A 19,516-nucleotide genomic window follows, 5' to 3' on the forward strand; every position below is an offset into this window, starting at 1 on the left:
GTAGCCGCCAACCTCTATCCTGTCCTTGGTAACTCCCGAAGATCTCCAGCTAACCGAGGCGACTTGATATTCAGGGCTGCCGCCCATTGTGAGCACAGGAGGTGGGGCTGAACTTGGTGACAGACTAATGAATCCTTCTAGACTCTCTGTGGCATGCAATGTGTTGTTATGGTGCTGCAGGGGACAAAGCAGGCAGTGAGACATTTAGCGATTCTCATCAAATGTGTCATCAGATTAGAGTTAAAAAACGAAGATGTGTTGTGTTGATGCTTTCTTTCCAATAGAACTGCCTGCGTTGTAACGTAGAGACTTGCGTCCATTTATACCAGGTTGTGTTCTCTGTGAGAAATAACAAAAAAAAAAAGAAGACTCTCTGCGCCGGACAATTAAAGGAGAAAAAAACACAAAAAACAAAAGACAGCTGTGTGCCTTCACGAACATACACAATTGACCTCTGTGATTGATGAACATTGGAGATAAAGACTTGAAGCAGACTGAGATGAACAGACTGACAACTCAAATCATCACCCTTGCTTGAGAAGTATTGAAGAAGTTAGAGGATGTGAAATGTAAACAAGCCTAGCGTTGGAATCAGACAACCACTTCTCACCGGCTATTTTTAAAGTTCTCCCAGTGACCATGTGTTCCGCACAAACGTGACCCATATGCTGTTGTTTATTTATGATTGGGTTTTTTTTTTTTTGTGGTTTTCTGACATTATTCATCCTATGGAGACTGAACAAATTAGCTGGATTTCATGGACAACAAAGAGATGGACCTGTGTTTGTTTGATTTTTTAAAGTCTGTTAAATCTTTCATTGTCACTTTTTAAAAGTTTTGTGCAATATATAGCCCCACGAGTGGAAACCCTGGGGTGTTTATGCTGATATAGAGTGTAGTAAACAATTGTGTGTATTTAGACATGAGTGTATGATATAACTATCAGGAAATATGATATCAAATGCATTTTAGGGAGTCAAAGTTGATATGATGTTGTGTTCTTATCTGTAAATGGTCAAAGTATGCACACATTTCCCCCTCCCCCTCCTTTTTTTATGATTTCCTATTTTATACAAATCAGTGGTTTGCTGAAAGTATTGCTCTTATTACTTGGTCACATTATGAAAAAGATACATGGACACAAATGGTTTTGTTGGATTGTGAAATTTGTGACAAGATAACCTCTCCTGTCCTTCCCCTTGACAATGAATTCCCCATTCTTTGTTCAGTATAATGTATTGTAAAATTTACAGTGTGTTGTTTACATGAAACAGAAGCTCTCTACAAGGCTGTATTATTGAATCCTAGCTGTTTGATGTACATTTCTGCCAGGCGTTTGTTGTTATGATTCTCAAACTTTTTTTTGGTATGTTATGACTTTGCTGAGGAGACAAAAAAAAGAGATTGTAATTGTCGTCAGTTTTGATTGTCGTTCGCGTTTCTAAAAGATCTTTATCATTGGCACATATTGATAACTTGGCAAAATGACAAATACAGTAATATTCTAATGATGTGACATTTTTACGGTAGTGTAATTATACATTGGTAGTCAGTGCCATAGGTAACAAGGTGTATGAAAGTGATCTTATTGTTTGTCCATATTTTGACCAAACAACCTCCGAGTGAAGCAAATGTTGATGAGTGAATGCCATAATGAAGATTGCTGGGGGACCCCCGAGGATTTGTGGCGGATTTGCTGAACACTGCCCAAGTCATTTTCTTTCTTTTCCTTCTCACAGGAGAGGGAAGTTGCCAATTGGGAGACGAAAGGGAAGTTAGAAAGTTATGACTGTATTTGTGTTGATGCATTGCTTGAACTTAGGTTAAACCTTGACTGTGTCACACCCACCTTTTCTTGAGTCACATCTGCATTGGAAAGTAAGGTGGCTTGAAATTGAAAACAAACAAAATTATCTTATTTTCATCAATATTCATATATTATTATTAGTTTTTTTTTAATATTTTGCTCTTGGATGAAATGCTCTTGGTCAACTGATATTCCTTTATTAATTTTTGATTGTGAACAGGTGGTATGTCTGCCGAGTATAATGTTGACAGTGGGGGGGGGGGGGGGGGGGGAGCTACACAACAATTGTAATGTCCCATTGCAGGTTTCAGTTATAATTTATTTCAGTCTCTTGGGTTAGATAATGCCTGCAAATATGAAAACCAGATGCTTTGTTATGCTTCCACATTTTTGTTCTTACAGCAAACCTTGCAAAACACCTCATCAGTTTCGTGTAGAGGACCTTGATTGTCAGATACCATCTAGGGAAAAGTGTCGTGATGGTATACTCTGCAAGAGAATGAGGAAGTTGGGATAGGATGGAATAGTTTTGCTGAAACTGCACAGAAAATAGTAACTTCTCCTTCTGTTATGAACAAAGGAGATTTTACACAATTTGCCTGTACTACAATCACAAAAGCACAGCTGGTTAACTGCCCAAAGAGTGTAATTTTTCACCAATTCTCAATTCATCTGCTCCCAAAGTTTGGCTGTTCTTTCAGCTTCATGTTTGAGTGAAAGCAAAAGAACTTGTTCATTGTGTGCCATAGAAATAAAATTAGCTGAATTATTACAGGGTGGCAGATTTTGTTTTTAGACTTTGAGAACAGGATTACAATTTTGTTCTAGCATAGTGCTTGTGGTATTGTTCTCAACAAGAGATGAGGTGCAGAGGCAAGGATTCTACAGGCCACAGAATTTCATGGTTTCTTTTTTTTTTTTCCTTTCTTTTTCTTTTTTAAACATAAGACACCCAGTGTATGTGGAGTTCATTTTCTGGGTCCAATGGTATTTAGCCACTTACTCTGCTGTACTGTAAAAGGACACACAAGAGGTTCTTGCAGCAGAATATTTGGAGCCATCAGTGTGCTGGTTAGTCATCTATTGTATTTTAGAGGGCTTTCATAGATGTAGGATTAAATGGTGTTGTTACCTACCTCCTTGGAATGCAGGTGTCAGTAGCACATGGAAATGATATGTTGCAAGTTGAGGAAGAAATTAAAATTTTTCTTTCATCATGAACAGTTTGTAGGAATTGCAGATAACCTGGACATGTGTTGTGGCCAACTGTCAAGACTAAGTGTGAATCAAAATATAAAGGCTTCAACTGACTGAAATTAGACATATTGTTAGGTTTGTGTTTATGATTAAGTGACTAGCTGCGGTTTCCAATCATGAGGGCAAATTGTAAATGTGTGTTGAAACATTTAAAAGTGATGACAGATGTTTGATTTTTGCAGCAGTGTGTCTTTGATTATTCACTCTTTCAATTGGACTGCTACGTACCAATCTAGATTTTTGAGCTTGTGAGATGCTTCTGGATGACAAAACCGATAGGAAAAACATTCAAAAGCGTACTGCCATGAACCCTTGGTTCATCTGTGTGGTTTTCTTTTACAACATACTGTAAGCAGCTGTTTCCGGCTAAACTGAGGTGAAAATCTGGCCCCTTTAACACAGGAGACTTGCAAAAGCAGCAACCCACAACAACAGCAACCCATGGCACCATGCAATTATCTGAACTGTTGCTATGGTAGGTGCTGTTGTAAATAGGTTGCTGCTACAATAGGTGTTTCTGCAACGAGAGCCTGATTTCATTTCACAAAGCTATCACCACAATAGCATATGCAGTGCATAAACTACGTATCAATGCAAAACAGTTCATATGAACCTTTTTTTTTTTTTTCGGGCGGGGGGGGGGGGGGGGATTGTACGGGAGGATTTACTGTTTATTGTGAAGGTACTGGCATCGTTTTCTGCTATTCCTCCTGACCAATGGTGGGTGGACAAATGGCATAAGGTCATGAATTGTGATGTTTTTATTGATATACAATTTAATTGCAATTGCACCAAATCAACTATGCTTAAAATCATGTGTGGAAATGCTGATGTTACTTGGGGTGCAGTTTCTTGGGAAAATATGTTTAGGGGTGTTTTTTTTTTTTGCTTGTTTGGGGTTTGTTTCCAGGAGGGAAATATTTTGGTGCTGTAATTAATGCTCACTCTCTGTGCATCTCCCTCCTTTTGTCACTACCAAGGTCTTTGCTTCAGTGGAGAGCAGCGAAAATTGTTACAAGGAAAATGTTTGGGCTCTTCTCAGTGCTGGCTCTCCCCTCTCTTTCTTTCCATATTTTTTTTTTTTTTTTTACAATGTGTTTTGTATTTTGCTTGCCAAACAAACGACAATCTTTGCTTTCTTTCACTATTTCCCCCTTTTTAGAATCAAAATTACTTTTGGTAATGTGGAACCAGTTGTTTCTACTCAGTTGACACTTGTGTGTAAACATCGCTAACTTATTGTTGTGACACTCCAGTAATGCTGTGTACCTACCCATGGTAGGTTGCAGATAGCCAACACATCATTCGGTGGACTCATAACTCTGTGCTCGCACATTCGGTGACTGCTCCATAATCATTGTCGTGACTTATACAGTCAAACTCTAGCTACATGATTGATATTTCGTGACTGTAGTAGTGCAATGTGGAAGAAATGTTTGTGGAGTTTAAATTGTGTGGATGCAGCATTTGCCAAGAGCAGATATTAGGACTGCTTTGCCACGGTATTGCCAAGAACGTATGTACAACTCTATTTTGTCTGCACTGTGCAGTCATTCCAAACACAGTCTCTCAAACGCGCATTTCTCGGTGCAGTTTGTAGCCGTGAGAAGTATGAACATTTCACGGATACGATGTAGATGCATCAGCCACAATGCTGAATGATCAGGCTAATGAGCTACAATTGATAACGTTCTGAAAGTTTTGAGAGTAAGTTCAATATATCCTTAATTACCTGAAATGTTACTAATTGCACAACTAATCGCCACTTTTCTTTTTTTCGTAGATAAGTTTATCACATGATGCAACTTCTATCCAGCATTGCACTAAGTTTTGAATCCACCGAATTCTCTCCCTCTGCAACGTTCATTTCCAGAGATATGTCTTCAACTGGTAGTTTGTACCCCAGAATGGATTGTAGAGCCACTAGGGAAATACGGGTTCACCCACTGAGTAATAGTGAAATGAAGATGCATTATGTAGACTATTTTTCTTGCCCTTATTTTGCTGAATTGAAAGTTTCAAAGCTGCAAAATATATGACAGCTTATTACATATTTGTTCATTATCACATTTTCTTTTTATGACTATGGGGTAGACAGTGCAATCTTAAAGTGCTTGTAGTATTTCTCATTTTCATGTGTTCTGGTTAGTGTGAAATATAAAACTTGACTGGCACGTACTTGCACTCAATCTTGTGAGAGCATTTGTTGTTGTTTTTTCTTGAAAGAAAAACAAAAACAGCTACAACCTTGGTCACAGTAAGCACAATTTTATTTTGTATTTGCAGATCCAAAATGTGTACCTGATACTTGAAGTCCACTTTGTACTTTCCTCCACTTTATTTTGTATCTGTAATGAATTATGTTAAAAATTCCAAATGCATATGCTTAAAAAAAATCCTTGAGTAATATAAACGAGAGAAGGTTGTCTCATGCAAAACATCATTGCTGATTGTACATACATTGGTCTTTACTTTCTGCTGTGTGTGTGTGTGTGTGTGTGCACCAAAAATGTGTGGCATGCGATGCTGAAAACAAAAAAATTGCTCATTCATACAGTACAATGTATTTCAATGCCACAGAGATAAGTTCAGTATAGATGTATTATGTCATTCACATGTGCCTATGGTACTCATCACACAGGAGCTCAACATACAACCTGCTTGTTGCACACTTAGCCAAATTACATGGTGATATGATTCATTTCACATGAGGATTAGTTTGTCATGTGATAACTACACACGTGGCCGACTTAGAACAGCTTGGCAACTGCAGATCACAAGGTATTACAATGAGTACACCAGCAACAACACAAAAATAAGCTTATCCTTAATCCACCCTAAGGAAAACTTGCTGAATTAAAAATAAAAACAAAAGACAAACACTGCTACACATTGAAAACATATTAAAGAATAGCTAGAGGAGTGGCAGATTTTAATTCTATTATGCTTAATTATTTCTTAGCATTTCAGTGATCAAATGTGCTACTTCAAATTAGGACAAAATACAGACATGACTTTCTTTTCCTTTTGTTTTGGAGAACAGTATGAATATTCAAAATGTGACAAGGTTACTTTTGAGTGTTTTTTTATTTCTAAACCATGTGTATTGCATCATGTAACTAAAAGCTAAAAACGTGTTTGTTTTTTGTTTTTTAACAATTACTGTATCACCAACTTTGTCGGGGGGGGGGGGGGGCAGAATAGGAGTTCTTTATCAAGTACAGATACATGTATTTTAATGCCTATTGGAAGTGATTATGGAGTTTATCATTTCAGTTGCAGTCAAAATAAACAAAAATGTATTCAAAGATGGCAAGTGCTGTCACATTATCATCTAAATAGGAGTAGGATATTCTGCGGACAAAGATCCATAATAGTTATATTATAATAAGCTTTTGTCAGAAAACACATAAAATTATAACTCATATAACATTTGGGAAGTCAGCCTTTGTTACAGTTAAATTCCATCAGCCATTCATTATATCAAGATTTATTCTCAATCACATTTGATTCTGATTGATTTGCATGACAATGCTGGGATGGTACAAAGAGTCTTCTTGAATACAGGTACAGTGTATTATGCAAATTTATGTACATATAGTTTTACATGTCTGAATACTGTGTACTCCGTTCTAATGAACACGGTTATAACGAAATTCTGGTTACAATGAAGTAAAAATTCAGGCTGCAACATTATCTGTTCTATGTTTTTTATTTTTGTTTGTTTGGTTATAAGAAAATTTTGATGGGTATATAACAAAAAAAAACTGCCGTTTCCGAGGACTTCATTATGACAGGAGTCCACTGTACAAGCAATGGTACAAATATGTATCTCGAGTTCATTGTCATGTGGTTTGCCTAAAATGAGATAGGTGATGTGGTTATACAATGTAAATTGCTATACATAGATATTACAAAGGTTCTGCTATTCACAAATTCTGAAATTTAGTACAAATTGTCAAATACGCAATGAAGATATACATTAAACGCTTCTATGACCCATTACGCTATTAAACATTGGTACATATATAAATACATTAACATATACACTTGTACGACATGGAATTCAACATGTACATGTCTATGACTGCAACTTCTCATTTTTTTCCATTTGAAGGAAAACTTTCTTTCCAAGTCAGTAACAGAATCTTAAATTGAACTCTCACATACTGGTAACCAATGCAGTTAAGAATGGGAGTGAAGTGAGAGAACTTAGATTTTTACCTTATACTTGAGCAGCAGTATTCTATGCTCTTTAAAACTTTGCAAGTTGAGAGGATGTGACATTAAATTACATTGCATAGATGAAAAGAATTTAATAACTCTAGTAGCTTAATACACAATGCATTTCATTAACAATGATAGACAACGCATTTAAATTCAATCATCACAAATACCTATATCGATCTCACAGGGTGTTAATTTGTACTCTAGGTATAATTACATGGGTTGTGCTCAGATTCTGCGAGACATACACAGAAGCATATTGTTTTGTGTGTTAGTAGCAATAATCTCAGTTGGCCCAAAAGAACACTAATTACTATACATGCCATATATTTTGTGAGCATAATGTTTTTTGGATCAGGACTCGGAATACAGTTTTGCAAGGGGTTGAATTTGTGTCCAAGAACCAAAGCGAATGAGGACCAAGTACATACTCTCCCTTTAAAAGAAAAACTGAGTGATTTTACTAGAGGCAATGTTTTCATTCATTGTTAATTTCAGAATGATGAATTGAGAAATTTGCTTCACAAAAACACTGCAAAACATAAGGCATATACGGTATAAAAATTATCTCTCTAAAGGTCAGGGGGGGGGGGGGGGGGGAAGGGGGATCACAGTTAGCCATCAATGCATGTCCAGTGAACTAAGTTTGTTGGGACCCTCATCCAGGGCATCAACTGAAAACTGCAATATGTCACAATACAGTATGTAAATGTTGCACACCTCTATCAGCACATTCTATTCATGACTAATGCCCAACTTTCAAAGCAGTAGCATCATCCTTTCAAAAGTTGTTGAGAGTTTAAAGTGAAGGGTGTGTAAAGGGTTTTTGAGAAATGAAAAGGGGGCTCTCAGAAGTAACTAATCACACTATTCAACAAAAATATGTTCTAGAAAAACTGAAGAAAAAAAAACAAACCCAAATACAATTTCCCATTTGAGTAGAATTATGTTTAAAAAAAAAATTGCTCTGTCAGAAAATATTAAAAAAACAACGATTGACTAGGTTGCACCATTTCATCTATTTGAGTCCTTGCATAAAACTATGTCGTGTGACTTTTTGTTGGTTTTGTAATGGATGGTCACATATATCCTTGAATTAACATCTTTCCTATTGGGATGATTTTTTTTTTTTTCACCAACCAGGCGCGCTTCAATTCATGCACATATCAAGGCAAACTGTACTGTGGGCAGTTCTCACAGTTGAAGGGAAAAATCCAAGTTTCAACAGTTAAGGCACACAGTATTCCACAGTCCTCCCTGTCTGGCTCATGTTCTGGCTGGAGCAGAAAGCTGACACAGGCAACCGCTGTCAGAGTGTTCGAATGACCTGAATATTTCTCAATCAGCAGTTGTCAGTGGGATGATCATGACATGATGTGTTCCAGGACTCCCTGCCTGATCAGAGGCTCACAGAGAGATCGCAGGAGGAAGTGCTGAGTGTGTCAACATAAAAGAGAGAACGAAGATGAGAGAGAAGTGTGACCAACGACATAGAGAATGCACAGTGGTGTGGAAATAAGCCGGTAAAGACTGCACTTGTCACAAAGTGTGGAACATACTGTATAGATATTGACAATTCACTATGTACCAAACCTGGCAATTTGCTTTCCATTTGCTTTTTAAAAGTACAGCATATATGCAATATTCAACAGCCACTTATTTTCATTACCAAACATGTACTACAGACCGTGTGAAGCAGTATACTGCAGCATACTGACTGAAGAGCAAATACTCACTCTCATAAATTTTTGTGATCAACATCACAATTTAATTCACTTTATCACAAGTGTAGCTAACTCAAAAACCAATGTTCAGTAAGAGCAATATGAAAACTGCAAGTCGATCGACAAGTCATATCTGGGTTGCTGACGATACATGACATCCCTTGTACACCTGGTGAAACTACATGTACAAGAAATAATCACTTCATACCAGAAGGTGAACGAAGTAACAACACAGTAATTTCACTTATTTTCTTACTTACTTGTTACAATTAAAATTCTCCACCTTGACTTGGAAATAAATCATCTTTCCTTCATTCCACTGTCCAATATCATTTCCTATAGAAATTGCAATAATTCCTTATCACAGATTTTCAAAAAGAAGATGGAGCAATAAGGCCATAATAGTTGTCACAAACAGACAAACATGTTGATACCTGGCTGTTTTTCTTCAACACAACACTGCTGCCATCTTCAGTTTCAAACTCCCCATAGTCCAGAAGGCACCGCACCTGCGTATAAAGCACATACTGTACATGTAGTCGGAAGCAAACACAGGTTTACACAGACAGTAGCAGTTAACAGTTTATTATGTCTCTGTTTTCTACAATGACACTTTTTATTCTCTTGTGCAGGTAGGTGAAATTCCTGCTTGACAACCACATCATTACACACTGTAATTATGTCACAAGAGACAATGTTTTTGTGTGTTATTATGCCTGTGAATATCAGTCAACTTGTGAAATTCACAACTATCGAAACAGTGCAATACATATGCTGTATTTAGTATAATTCATTTGATTCTGTTCAAAGGCATTATCACTAAGCGTGACTTAAACCTTTCCAAAGACTATTATCTCTGTATGACTGATGTACAGAATGTCTCCAATGGCTTAAGACACCAGCATGCTTGCTGATACTGTATATGCTGTTATTTTTGCGAATGTGGTCACAGACATTTTAGCGAGATGTTGTATTGGCAAATTGACACAGAGGCCTTCATAAGCGCACTATTCTCTTAGCGTATGATGACATTTTCGCGTGTTGTTGAATTCGCAGTCCAACTGTGATTCGCAAAATTCATGAAAATCAAACCTTCGCGAAAATAACAGCTTATACAGTATGTACTGAAATTGTGGACAAGTGAATTTCAAAAGAAGACAGTATGATCATATATGGGCAAATGTCCTGTCTTCTTAGTGTTATAAAGTGACATTATTTGGTAACTAGCAGCACCCGTGGAAATCCACGGGTCTGAGGGGTTTTATTTTTTTTTTCTCATAATACGATTTTGCACATTTTTATTGAAGAAATAAAAAGAAAAGTCTTCTCATTCTTTCGTTAATTGTGCTGTCTTCTAAATGACCACCCTTCCCAGAAATTTTATAATACATTTTTGTAGTATATTCCCGGCGATCCGGTCCATTGGTAGGGATCATTCCCGCCACTACTTGCTTTTATTATAGAACTTGAGTTTCGAGGGGTTATTTGCACACGTTGAAGTCCAACAGTTGTCTTGTTGCCCCTCACCCCTCCCCCCCCCCCCCCACGCACACACACATTTCCACCTCCGCAGGGCAAAAAACAAAAACATTCAGGGAAAAATTACCAAAAACGCAAATGAGATTCCCCGAAAGTTCTGCCCACAGGTTGTTCCCGTCAAAACGGGAAGATATTAACACTATGACTTTGATTACCCCCTGCTCTTGCATCCACGCAGGCACCCGCGGGAATCCACGGCTGGTTTCAAGGCCTCGGTTTGTTTTGTGTTTTTATGCCTCCGCAACGAAGTGGCCGGAGGCATTATGTTTTCGGGTTGTCCGTCCGTCCGTCCGTCCGTCCGTCCGTACGTCCGTCCGTCCCGTTTTGTTTTTGTCGATATCTCAAGAACCATGTGGTGGTTTTACATCAAACTTGGTATGAGGGTATATCCTTAGGGGATAATACTTTGTGTGGATTTTAGGGTCACAGGGTCAAAGGTCAAAGGTCACAGGTTATTTTGTGAAAAAAAAAAAATTGAAATTTCATGTTTTTCTCCATATCTTACAAATGGTTCAAGGTATCTTCATGGAAGTATATATGCTTGTACCGATGGGCAGTGATTATCTAGGGAAGTTGGGGGTCATGGGTCAAAGGTCAGGGGGTCAAAGGTCAAAGTCAACTCCTCAAAATATCACTACTTTCCTTAAAATGCAATATGCCTGAAGGTTGTTTTTTTTTAAACTTGATGTATGGCATGTATTACCCAATATATATTTTGGGGGAAGTTTCTTGCCAAAAGGTCAAAAGGTAAAAGGTCAAGTGGAAGTGCTAAATTGCACTTTTTCCTCCATATCTTGAAAGTAACTCAAGGTATCATCATGAAACTTACATATTTATGCATGTTCAACCTAACAGTGATTCTCTTTGGAACTGTGAGGTCAAAGGTCAAAGGCCAGGTTTAGATAATGCTATTTTCCCATTTGATACTGAAATTATACTTTTTCTCAATACCTTCAAAATTACTCAATGCATAGACTTATAAAAGGGTCAAAAGTCAAGTAAAAATCATCAGTTCCCCAAATACCTGCACTCTGACATTTTAATCATTCATCCAATTGAACCTAGTTCTAGGAAAGTGAACATTCAGCACATTTGTGTCAAACCTGTCATTTTAATATTTTGCCAATTGTGTGAAACTGTCATCACACATTGTCAAGACATTGTACTATAGACCTATTAGGAGAACCATGCATTATGGCGGAGGCATATCAGTAGCCGTAGCGATATATCTAGTTTTTTTCATGTTTCTTTTCCCCACGTTATGAGAGAAAAATAAGATATTTTCGTCTTCATAATTTTGCTCTCTCCTTTTTGTTTTTAATCACCAAAACTTGGCATGATATATCATATAGAACTACATCTGCTTCAGACTGTACATTATCATAATCAATATTAGGCCTACAATTATTGCTCCTATTATAGTTATTATTATATTATTATTATCATTATCCTTATTATTATTATTATTATTATCATTATTATTATCATTATTATTATTATTATTATCATTGTTATTATTTGGGGAGGGGGAGATCATAGTCATCAGGTTTAATAGGCACCCGTGGGAGTAGGGTCTCACGACCTCGTATTTTTTTTCTTTAATATTTTTCCCATGTTATGGAAGAAAGAAGAACATATACATCACTGCATTCGTCTTCGTTTGCTCCCTCTTTTTTTTGTCACCAAAACTTGGTTTGATAGACCATAGAACCACATATTCTATTTCCACTTATAATTTTAAAAATAGGCGGTCGGCAAAGCGAGGTTTTCCTCTACGTCCGCTCATCTTATGAATATGTATGATTACAGCAGCTCTGCAGTTAACGAATGGACACAGCTGCGCGTGTAATCTGATATGGAAGGGTACGATCGGCAAATATATTTAGCCACGTCCTAAACAGTCTGCGTACAATGACATCGGACTTGAGAGCAAACGGCGAGCAAACTAAATGACGTACCTGAGCTGCATATAGTATTCTGCAGTTATGCAAAATACAATTACATAACAACGTTCGTTGTTTTCATTTGGGGACGCCAATAATGGCGAACTGTACGTAAATGCCCTTGTAGTCCATATCACGCTAGTACGCACACACAGATTCGTGTAACCATCGTCAATACATTCAGTACACGTAACAGGCGGAGGCAAAGGTACTTAAGTACATCACAGAACTATACACACAGTGTAGAGTGTGTAGAGTTCTGCGAGGTACATTGTGTGTGTGCGTGCGCGTCCGCCGGAAGATGTCAGAGATTTCGCTGCACCATCATCTTTAGTATCCCCCAGTGTCTCTGCAAGCTAAAAGATGGAAGATCGAGAAAGCAGGAGGCCAGCGCAGGTTCCGTGAATATTGAAACGCTCGGCTCTTTCGTCACGCACAAAAATGCATTATGCATGTTGCTAATTAATTTTTCTTTTTCGTCCTCGACGTCGACACGGAGGCGGAGAGGGGACGAAACCCGCGCCATTCGATGTAGGATACTCTCCTGCGGCCGACGGCACCGGTCGCAGCTGCCCGGAGCCGACGGCTCGGGAGGAGATAGACAAACCAGCAACGCCGAAATAAAACAGGAAATACATAAGGCCGCGACAACAACAACAACTTCGAGTATTATAGTAGTAGAAATTTTCATATGAAGGGTTTACAAGAGATAATCTCAATGATTCATAATCCGAACTTTATCATTGAAAAAGGGGGGAAAAGTCAAATCTTACCTCAACATATAAGCTCTTTGGAGGGCTTCGGTCCTGACAAGTAAAACAAACGAAATACATAGATAAATCAAGAGTGAGTCTGCACAACATATAATTCTGAATTATCTAAGCATATTTACTTGATTTGTCATACAGTACAAATAAAGATGAATCCAATACCAAACAAGGAAAAGTAGAAATTACGCGGTGCGTAATATATGTCCCCGCCGGAAGTAGCATTTAGTAGCAAAATGTACAATATAGGTAAAAAGATGAAGGTCAAAGGTCAAAGAAGTCAAAGGTCAAAATTCTATGTAGAAGTTTTGAAGCCCTCACCTAGTGCCATCACATAAAGCAAACGGAATCGAAATCAGGTTAGAAATGGCGAAGGAGTAGCATTTTGTAGCCAATGTACAATATAGGTAAAAAAATTAAGGTCAAAGGTCAAAGAAGTCAAAGGTCAAAACTCTGTGTAGAAGTTTTGAAGCCCTAACCTAGTGCCATCACATAAAGCAAACGGAATCGAAATCGGGTTAGAAATGGCGAAGGAGTAGCATTTGGTAGCAAAATGTACAATACAGGTCAAAAATCAAGGTCAAAATTCTGTATAGAAGTTTTGAAGCCCTCACCTAGTGCCATCACTTAAAGCAAACGGAATTGAAATCGGGTTACAAATGGCGAAGGAGTAGCATTTTGTAGCAAAATGTACAATATAGGTCAAAAATCAAGGTCAAAGGTCAAAGAAGTCAAAGGTCAAAATTCTGTGTAGGAGTTTTGAAGCCCTCACCTAGTGCCATCACATTAAGCAAACGGAATCAAAATCGGGTTAGAAATGGCGAAGGAGTAGCATTTTGTAGGCAATGTACAATATAGGTCAAAAATCAAGGTCAAAGGTCAAAGAAGTCAAAGGTCAAAATTCTGTGTAGAAGTTTTGAAGCCCTCACCTAGTGCCATCATATAAAGCAAACGGAATCAAAATCGGGTTAGAAATGGCGAAGGAGTAGCATTTTGAAGCAAAATGTACAATATAGGTCAAAGGTCAAGGTCAAAGGTCACAACTGAAATTCTGTATAGAAGTTTCAAAGCTCCCATGTAGTGCTATCATATAAAGCAAACAGAATCAAAATCGGGTTAGAAATGGCGAAGGAGTAGCATTTTGAACATTTTGATCACACACGGACGCACACACGGACGGACACACGGACGCACGACCTCACGGTGATATACTTGTGTGTCTACCCCTTTGTTCTCCCTTTTGTTAAAATAGACACAAAAGCAAAAATTTTAGCCACACAAGCCTGACGGAATAAAGGCCATCTATTGTGCACTATTGTTCTCCTAGCCACACAAGCATACTCTCGTTAGCACGGCTACGACGGACGGACGGACGGACACACGGACGGACACACGGACACACACACGTACGGAGCCCGTTTCATAGTCCCCTGCTTGAACTCGTTCGGCGGGGACAATTACAAGCACTGGCCTGCAAAGGAGGGTTTTCCACAAACAACCCCCAAAACTAAAGATTCCATGTCTTGGGTACTGGATAGGGGAATCCATTCTTAAGTATACAATCTCAGCTGATTGACAAATCTTTTTTTTTAAATTAATTAATAGCTTTAATTCGGGGAGTGACAAGATTTGACTAATTAAGCTTTTAGTTGCCAAGATGGAACAGCAAGAAAGAGACATTCACTTTATGTAGACAAGATATCAAAACAAAGGGATTACCATTTTATTCATAATCCACTAAAACCTGAGCTATGCAAAGCAGATTTAAACCCCTATTTGCAAAGTGCCCAATGTCTTTAAATGCCCACTAAAATATAGTAGAAAGTCTCTAGAACCATTATTTTCCTTAATCATGCAGCAGTCATGTGAAAGTTTATTTTTGAGAGATATGGCTATGAGTGATCCACATGTGGAACAAACCACGGTCCACAGCCTTGGTTTAGATTGTTGTTTGTTTGTTTTTCTTTTTTTGTTCTGTTATATAGATACTATCTTTTTTTTTGGGGGGGGGGGGGGGTTGAGGAGACCTTGAGACTAAAAGCGAACCTTTTGCAGGGATACTCATCTGACAAAATAGGTAAAGTGGCCTGTATTGAAACCCACCTGCGTTAAATCTAGTCCGTTTTCTCCCAGCGTCCGCATGTACGAGGCTAGGGACTTATTGTACCTGGTAAACCACTGCACCTGTAAGCACAAGGGAATGTGAGAGAAGGATGATGAGATGTCACTTTCAATGCACTGATACAAAAATGGAAGGCTTATCAGGATGTGTCGAGGGCATTAAACAATATTTGACAGGGCCTACCTAAAGGCACCCTTTGTTTAGTAGCCCTGTAAAATTTGTCTTAAAATTTGGGAAGGGCATTGCAGATTCACCCAAGAGTGCTGAAAATTCTTCCCACATCAACCATGTCAAAGATGTGCAAACACAAATGAAAAGAGGGCTACAAACACTGCTGTAATACTGATATATTAGCTATTACCATATGTGACTGCAGTAACATTTTCCTCAAAGAAAAAGAAAATGGTTACAGCTCATGATAAACTGCCTTCCCAACCCATATCCATTCTGGTAACTGATAAATCAGCAAAATCTATCTACTTTTATTTTTTATTCGTTTTGTATAAGTTGCTCTCTTAATTCACATTTGAGGCACCAAAATGGAATAAATATAGTCCATCTTTCATTAAAAAATGTTAGAAATTTCTTTCAAAAAGTTTCCAGAGTACCTGCTCGACCTTTTTTTTTTGTTGTTGTTCAATAACTAATCTATGACTTATATCTTGATAAACCATCAAACTCTACATGCTTCTCACACATTATGGGACATACTACTCAAATGCAAACATGAAATTAATTTATGTGTCAGTTTTTATGCCTTCTGAACAAAACAAAAAAAAAGAAAAAGAACACTGGGACTTCTAAAGAGTGTCAACTTACAAAAGACTTTAAGTTGAGCAAGGTCTACATCAACTATACATTATATGTCATCACTGCTCATATAAAGTGAAGCATTCATGATCAATTAGGGCAACATCCTCTGCAAACTATGCTTTAAAGTTTCCTGGTTCACCCTGCAAGATATGCTGTGCATTGACATTATGATTTCAGAAGGATGACCAGACACATACCTCTTGCTCGGATAAATTGTACTTGACATCAGCTGGCAAGACACTTCCAAACTCCCATCTCATGTCACGGATCATGCGTAACCTGTTGTGTCTGCACAGCATGGGGGGGGGGGGGGGGGGGGAGATAAAGTAACACAGAAAGAGATAGTCGGAACACATTAAAAATGATGCATTACTTACCATCAATACTGTTCATATTGAGACAAAGTAATAAGTACACGTAGTTTGATGCAGAGATCCACATAATACATTCATCCATTTACAGTTATTGTTCTGGTCCTGACTATAGTGTATTTGGGTTGTTGTTGGATGGATTCTATGAAGACTATGATAAATTTCAAGCAGCTTCCATATATTCATTACCCACAATTAGAATATGTACAGATCTATACTGACCATCTTGACAAAAATCAAATTGATCTTTCCATTTTAAAATGTTTGACATTGACTCTTTGCAGTAATAAAACAACTTAAAATGTCCTGATTTCATCATAATAAGCGGTATCATCAACCAGCCTAAACTTGCCAATGATGAGTGCATTGCAATAGCATACGTACAAATAAGCCAGCAGACATCTTTTATCTCTCTCCAGACATGTGTGACGAAACTGAACGGCTGGTAGGAGATCTTTCTCCCCTTGAACTGTTGCTTCCCTGTCATGTAGAAGAGAAAATCATTTTGTGGATAAAGATGGGACAAATAACAGAAAACGATGTCAGCAATTCATGGTTTCATTACTTGAACAGTACAATATCACTGAACAGAGAAGATATTAGATAAGTTATTTTTTCTAAATTTCAGCAGAGAGATGTAACTTCATTTCAAAGAAACTACAAAGAAAATCCTAAAAGCATTGTAAAGTTCTATATGAACACCTCTATGCTTAACTGAACAAATACAAGTAGTGTTCATTCAAAAACAAAGAAAAAAAAAGAAGAAAACTAGCAATGGCTCAAAAAGATACAGCATGACTGACCAGTGTAATAATACTCAGTACCGTACATGATATAGGCCTATTTGGTAGATTGTACTATGAAACAAAAGTGTATCTTGATCTGGAATGATAAACTGTGAAAGTGGAAATTTTCGCTGAGAGAAAATTTTTGAACATTTTGCACGACCAGAAACTAGCATGAAAACAAAAGCATGCAAACATTCTTGCATGTTATATGTGGCAGTTCCACTAATAAATGCCTTGATTCCATGAAATTAAAAGCACGCAAAATTCATCTTACCTAGCCGAGCATGAAAAGTTACTTGCTCAATAAATGTCCAATTTTACAGTATATCTATCTAGTCGACTTTGTTGTACTTACACATCACTCTGGTTTTGATCATAAAGGGCCTTCATTTCTTCAAGAACTTGCCTCACTCCATCCTCCTGTGAAGGCAGAGTGTAATACATTGCAATTAAGTAACATGTAGTGTTAAGTATTAGTACTCAGTAAGTCAAACGAGGTAGAGCCTCCGTAGAACTATTGTTGAGATCTAGAGTCTGCTAGACCCCCTAGTAAAGTTTAGATTATACTAGCAGGCCTTTAACTAGCAGGGGTTCACAGGAGGTCCCCCACCCCCCCCCCCCCTCTTTTTTTGCTTGTCAGCTGATTAGAAAAAAAAAATCCGTAAGTGGATATAAAATTAGGCCCACTTTTTCTTTTTTCTATTAGAGCTACAAAACATAAAATTCTAATTCTGAACCCTCCCGTAAAAATCCTAGTTATGGGCCTGTTGTAGTCTCTGAAGTCATCCCACCACATGACACTCCCTTCGAATTCGAAGGACGTCGAATCTACACTAGTGGGTGGAAAAAATTATTTCTCCATATCATTTTCTAAATGATATCGTACTGATAGACTTAAATAAGTTTAACATTGTAGAAGGCTCTACAGTTAGATTCTAATATTTCTAACGTTAGGTCTATAATTTAAATCCACATTCATAAACATGATGAAATTAACATAAATAGAATCTAGAGGCTATGTAGCCCGACCAGACACTGCTAGTACGCTGTGCAACTTACAAGTTACAGCGACTGGGCCGTGTATAGTTAGAGGCTATGAATAATGATTCAATTCAATTCAATTCAGTTCAGTTCAATTCAATTCAATTCAATTCAATTCAATTCAATTCAATCATAGTTTTATTTCCAATCAACGAGAATCAAAACATAATTCAAAGTATACATGCCATGAAATAATATTGTTCAAACATTTGAAAAGATTCATGTAGTATCGAGATAAATTATATAACAACATATATTTATATATATATACAATAATTAGGAGGAACAATACATATACAAATGTATACTTCGTGGGCGTGTGGAAAATAGATTCGATTATGGAAAATAGTGATCCACTAAAAAGCAAAGCTTGTGGGACGTGGATCGCTAGACGAATAATGAATAAATAATATATTATTTGAGGGTTTTTTTATATAGCTATCATATTTGATATAGATTATTTAAGTCATTTGTAAAGATATACATGTAGAAATTGAGATACGCAGGTCGGGGAAAAAAAATAAGAATAGAATATCAATGCTAATGCCCGGATACTGTTCACTGAACCACGTGTACCTGGAAAATATGACGAGGACAACACACTCGTACACACATTACCCACACACATAAGACGCGAGACAGTACCGATCGAGAGGAGAGAATATTAAGACGGTAACAAATATACAAGTCTACGAAGAACAAAAGACAGGAAAGGAAGAGGAGAGAAGATGATCAGCTTCTTAAGGGCTTTATAATTGAGCTGAAGTCTGTCATTCAAATTTGTAATATGCTGAATGAAGACAGCATTACCGTTCTTTTTGAGTTATCTAACTGTAGCTTGGTGATTTTATTTGCTTCTTCCACACCCTCCAGTTTTCACAATCACTTAAGGCGTGTGCGTTAAAACAACACGCCAAGTAGAGTAACATCAAATAAAGTTAATGGGACTATGGTGATCGTTACACTTCGATTATACTTACGTTGAACGGAGATAACGCACCATTTACCGCTCTGTGTAACTCATGTATAAGCTCGATTGCTTTGTCTCCATACATGGTTTAAAATTTACTCTTAAAAATACAGGCAATCAATTGCAATATCAGTGGGAAAGTTCGAG

General features: G+C 37.5%; 1 protein-coding gene across 1 annotated transcript; it reads right to left on the bottom strand.

The window, feature by feature from the left end:
• Nucleotides 1-8,618: 8,618 nt before the first annotated feature.
• On the bottom strand, nt 8,619-19,510 carry LOC139711022 (DNA replication complex GINS protein PSF1-like). Its single transcript, XM_071622943.1, has 8 exons — nt 19,380-19,510; nt 17,714-17,778; nt 16,955-17,050; nt 16,397-16,487; nt 15,368-15,448; nt 13,271-13,303; nt 9,450-9,524; nt 8,619-8,724 (listed from the first exon to the last, which is right to left on the bottom strand). Exons 1-8 carry the CDS (start codon nt 19,452-19,454, stop codon nt 8,656-8,658), a joined length of 585 nt encoding a protein of 194 aa, XP_071479044.1. The 5' UTR covers nt 19,455-19,510; the 3' UTR covers nt 8,619-8,655.
• Nucleotides 19,511-19,516: the final 6 nt, after the last annotated feature.

This window comes from Diadema antillarum, unplaced genomic scaffold, assembly GCF_040938485.1.
Source record: "Diadema antillarum isolate AM-2024a unplaced genomic scaffold, OU_Dant_1.0 seq00001603_RagTag, whole genome shotgun sequence".
Classification (NCBI taxonomy): Eukaryota; Metazoa; Echinodermata; class Echinoidea; order Diadematoida; family Diadematidae; genus Diadema; species Diadema antillarum.